Source organism: Lactuca serriola, chromosome 8 (genome assembly GCF_051521515.1).
Source record: "Lactuca serriola cultivar US96UC23 chromosome 8, Lser_US96UC23_V15, whole genome shotgun sequence".
Classification (NCBI taxonomy): domain Eukaryota; kingdom Viridiplantae; phylum Streptophyta; class Magnoliopsida; order Asterales; family Asteraceae; genus Lactuca; species Lactuca serriola.
Window position 1 is genome coordinate 223,260,929 of NC_136415.1, and position 4,179 is coordinate 223,265,107.

The 4,179-nt window shown below is 40.4% G+C and overlaps 1 protein-coding gene across 1 annotated transcript; it reads right to left on the reverse strand.

Annotated features, from left to right (window-relative positions):
- Nucleotides 1–2,602: 2,602 nt before the first annotated feature.
- LOC145067898 (uncharacterized) lies at nt 2,603–3,199 on the reverse strand. Its single transcript, XM_079014928.1, has one exon. It carries the CDS (start codon nt 3,197–3,199, stop codon nt 2,603–2,605), a length of 597 nt encoding a protein of 198 aa, XP_078871054.1.
- Between the last annotated feature and the right edge of the window lie 980 nt (nt 3,200–4,179).

The following is a 4,179-nucleotide window of genomic DNA, read 5'->3' on the forward strand; positions in this document are numbered from 1 at the left end:
AGAGTTGGACCATATTCATGATACCTTCTACGTGTCGCAGTTGAGGAAGTCTATTGCCGATGAGTTGGCAGTGGTACCATTAGAGGATATCCAGGTGGACACAAGTTTGAATTATGCTGAGAAACCGATCGCAATCTTGGATCGGAGGATCAGGGTTTAGAGGAACAAGGAAGTGCCCCTGGTTCAGGTCCAGTGGCAACATCGGAGAGGGTCCGAGCTGACCTGGGAGCCAGAGTCGGAGATGCGGGAGCAGCATCCGGAGTTGTTCACAGCATGAGACTTCGAGGGCGAAGTCTGGTTCTAATGGGGGAGAATTGTAACAGCCCGAAAGCCAGGTTAGTTTTATGACCCTTCTATTTTGGAGAATTGTCAAATTAGTCCCTTAAAGTTGAAAGGTGGATTTGGTGAGTCGCTGGGCGTACTGGGGGTATGCCGCTCGTACTCGCGCGCTTATTTTGTACGCGGGTCCATCCGGGTACGCTGGGCGTACGAAAGGTTACGCCGGGCGTAATCGGCCCAGATTCAAAACCCTAATTCCTGGCCTTGCACTATAAAAGAAACATGTAGTCCTTTGCCCTAGCCACCATACACCCTTGAGTGAGTCCTTGGAGAGCTGAGATTCGTGCTTTGGCTTGTGTGTGTGTGTTTTTGAGCTTGAAGTTGTCTTTTCAAGGTGAAGAAGGAGAAGAAGGATCCATTATTGGAGCTAGATGTTGAAGAACAAGTGTAGATCCGAGCTCTACAGTGGTTGGAGATCCTTTTTGAGGTATAAAGCTCAAAGATTTCCTTGTTCTTCATAAGTTTTACTTGTTGGACCATTTTTAGGGTTTTTGGTTCAAAGTTGGAGACTTTATGTGCAAAGAGTCTCCATAAGCTTAGATCTGACCTTTTCTAGTGTAATATGTGTTGAGGAGTCATAAAAATCTAGTCTTGGACATGGATCTTGTGTCATGCATGAGTTATAGCCTCATTATGGAAAGAGGAAAGGTGTTTTGAGTACAAAGTGACCCTTTCAGCCATGCAAAGTCTTAAAGGTTTCAACTTTATGGATTAAGACACATTAGAGGAGTCAGATCTGAAGTTTGGATGCAAGTCTTAACCGATTAAGACCTGAATGTGTTGGATAAAGAAACTGGGCATTACGCTGGGCGTAATCCCAGTACGCGCCCGGTAGAGGGTCGTGTACCCCGTTTCTGGAAAGCAAGGGTACGCCCCGCGTACAGGATCTGGTACGTCCCGCATACTTCTTGCTATTGACTTTTGTTGACTATTAGGGTTTTAGTCAACATGTGGATTTTTGGGTCAGGGAGGGGTAAAATGGTCTTTTACCCTTCTGTGGAATTTTAGAAAGGAAAATAGTATAGCCTTGAGAGCCGTTAATGATTTGAAATAATTATTTGATGTGATTAGGCGATGCTAGGTTGTTGTTGCGAGATTTAGAGATATCGAGCACGTGAGACACTAGACATCATACGAGATGAGTCTTCTCACTATACTGTACTTGGAAGGGTACCTATGTGTGACCGGAAGGTCTGGTATGTTATGAAATATATGCATTGTATGAGTTGCCTGTTTCGTATGCGCTATGTATGTGATTTGTATGCCATGTTGATATGGGCCGGAAGGCATTATGTTATGGGTCGGAAGGCATTATGATGTGGACCGGAAGGTCAGAGAGTTATGGACCGTAAGGTCGACACGGGGAAGACCGGAAGGTTTACCGGGTTGGGACGAAAGTCCCCTGAGACACATGGACCGGAAGGTCATGGCTTGGAAGGGCGTATGTGTGTAAGTGGTGTATTGGGGAACTCACTAAGCATTTATGCTTACAGCTGTTGTGTTATGTGTTTCAGGTACTAGCGAGGACCGTGGGAAGGCGCCGGCATGACTCGTACACACACCCGCAAGCGGATTTGGATTTAGTTGATCTTGGGATTTGACATGTTTTGTATCATGACTATGTTACATTGGATTTTTATGGTTGGTTTTGAATGAAATCATGTTTTAAAGAAATGAAAAATTTGTTTTGAAAATTACGTTGTTACAGAGGGGCCATAACTTCTTCGTTATAACTCGGATTTCGACGCTCTTTATATGTACGGAGCCCTTGAGACGTATTCTACAACTTGGTTAAGATTATTTATTCTAAATAATCTTTTGTCGAAAAGTCGTTTTTGACCCCTATTATCTCTAATTTGACTACCCCGGATCTATAGGCGTTACACTGTTGTTGGACCACTTGAGATTGACGAGAATTAGGATGCCATTGGGCCAGTTGTTGACTAAAAGAAAGAAGCCCACCACTTAAGGTAGGGCGCTGATTCTTGAACGAAGAAAAGAGAGGACCCGGATAGAAAACCCAGCTCCCCCCGCTACTGTTGAACGTTGCAGGTGGGTAAGATCCACCGTTTGGTTGCTGTCGGCCACCGCCTAATCTGCCGAAACGGCCTCCTCTGCCACCGCGCCTACCTCCGCCTCTCCCATAGCCTTGATTATTATTGTTAGTATGTTGCCCCCTATCTGATTTTTGACCCTAATTATTGTGGTTGGCATTGAGAACAGTGGGTGAAGAGGAATTATCAAAGTGAGCCGATTGGATAAGCTAGTTCTGATTTTGAGTCATTTGTTGCTCTTCAAGAGTTAATATAGAGCGCATCTCAGTGAAAGACGGGAACGATGTTCTATGGTGGATGGTGGTGGCGATGATATCATATTTTGGTGATAGCCCGTTGATGGCATATGTGACTAGATTTCTCTCTGGGACGGGTGCACCAATGTTGGTAAAAAGATCGGAAATAGCTTTGACACGGGAACAATACTCCATAATAGATGAGTCACCGATAACTATGTGACGCAATTCGTTGTCGAGCTCTAACACCTTTGCTTCTTTGTTTTCTCGGAAAAGGTTTTCAATGGTTGTCCAATCTTCATGAGAGGTAGAATCATTCTTCAAGATTGTTTGCAGGAGAGTTTGAGATATAGTGCCATAAATCCATTGCTTAACAATGGAGTCCACTTTGCACCATTCTTTGTCGGCAAGTTTAAGATTGGTACCGTCAAGATGATCAAAGACCAAGTAACCAATGCAATGGGTTTTGAATAACTCTCTCCAAGGATCATAGTTCAAACGATCCAAATCCAATATAAGAGGCACATATGATTTGATGTTTGTAATACCATAGATCTTATCATTAGCCATGGTAAGCAGAAGAAAAGAAGAAACAAAAAAAAAAGGGGGAGAAGAAAAGAGGTTGCCGTCAACAGAAAGAAATAAGAGAGAAAAAATAGGATCGCTTTAGAGAAACAAGCTGGATACCATGTTAACTAAATATTTTCCCATGAATCCAATAATTACATTAACACAAATATATATACGTAGGGTACAATACAAAATGAGCTGAATAAATACATGGACCCTTACAATAAATATAGTCCATACAAACAATATATATAAACAGAATATACGGCTAACAATTCTCTCAATTTCTTTAAGCTTTAGGGTATTGAGTAATGTGTCGACTCAAACCTCACCATTTCCTTGCTTCAGTAACGACGTTACAAAATCGACTTGTATTTAGACTTATTTTTAGGATTTTGATTTGTCACTCTCTAAAAATTCCAACAATTTTCATATATTTTCTATGATGTTCATTGAGTTTCATCACTGGTTAAGGTCTATCTTTGCATTTGGTGTTTTTTTAGCAATGAAACGACTATAGGAATACGTAACCTACAATAGCAATATATTTATATTTATTTACAATTGAAATGATTCTTTGTATTTGACATACTATATTTTGTGCAATAGGTTATCTTTTTTGTGTATTATATTTAATTTTGTACTATGAGAAATTAAATATATGTTCTTAATTTGAATATTAGTAAATCTTGATTTTTTTTTATATAAACATACATCATGACATACAAATTGTCTGCCATAATTGTACTGTCATGTGTTTAAAAAAAGCTAAAATATCACGACATACAAATGTCAGTTGCAAATGTTGGTCTTAAAAATATGTCAATGTATGTCATGTGTGATTTATGACCGGGGCTTCAATAAGACACATACATGTGTACATTTGTACATTTTAATAATACTCAATGTATGTCATCAAATGGTTTTTTTTTTTTCTAATAGTGCTCCATACTAAGATTTTAAGTTTGTTGTGGACTAGA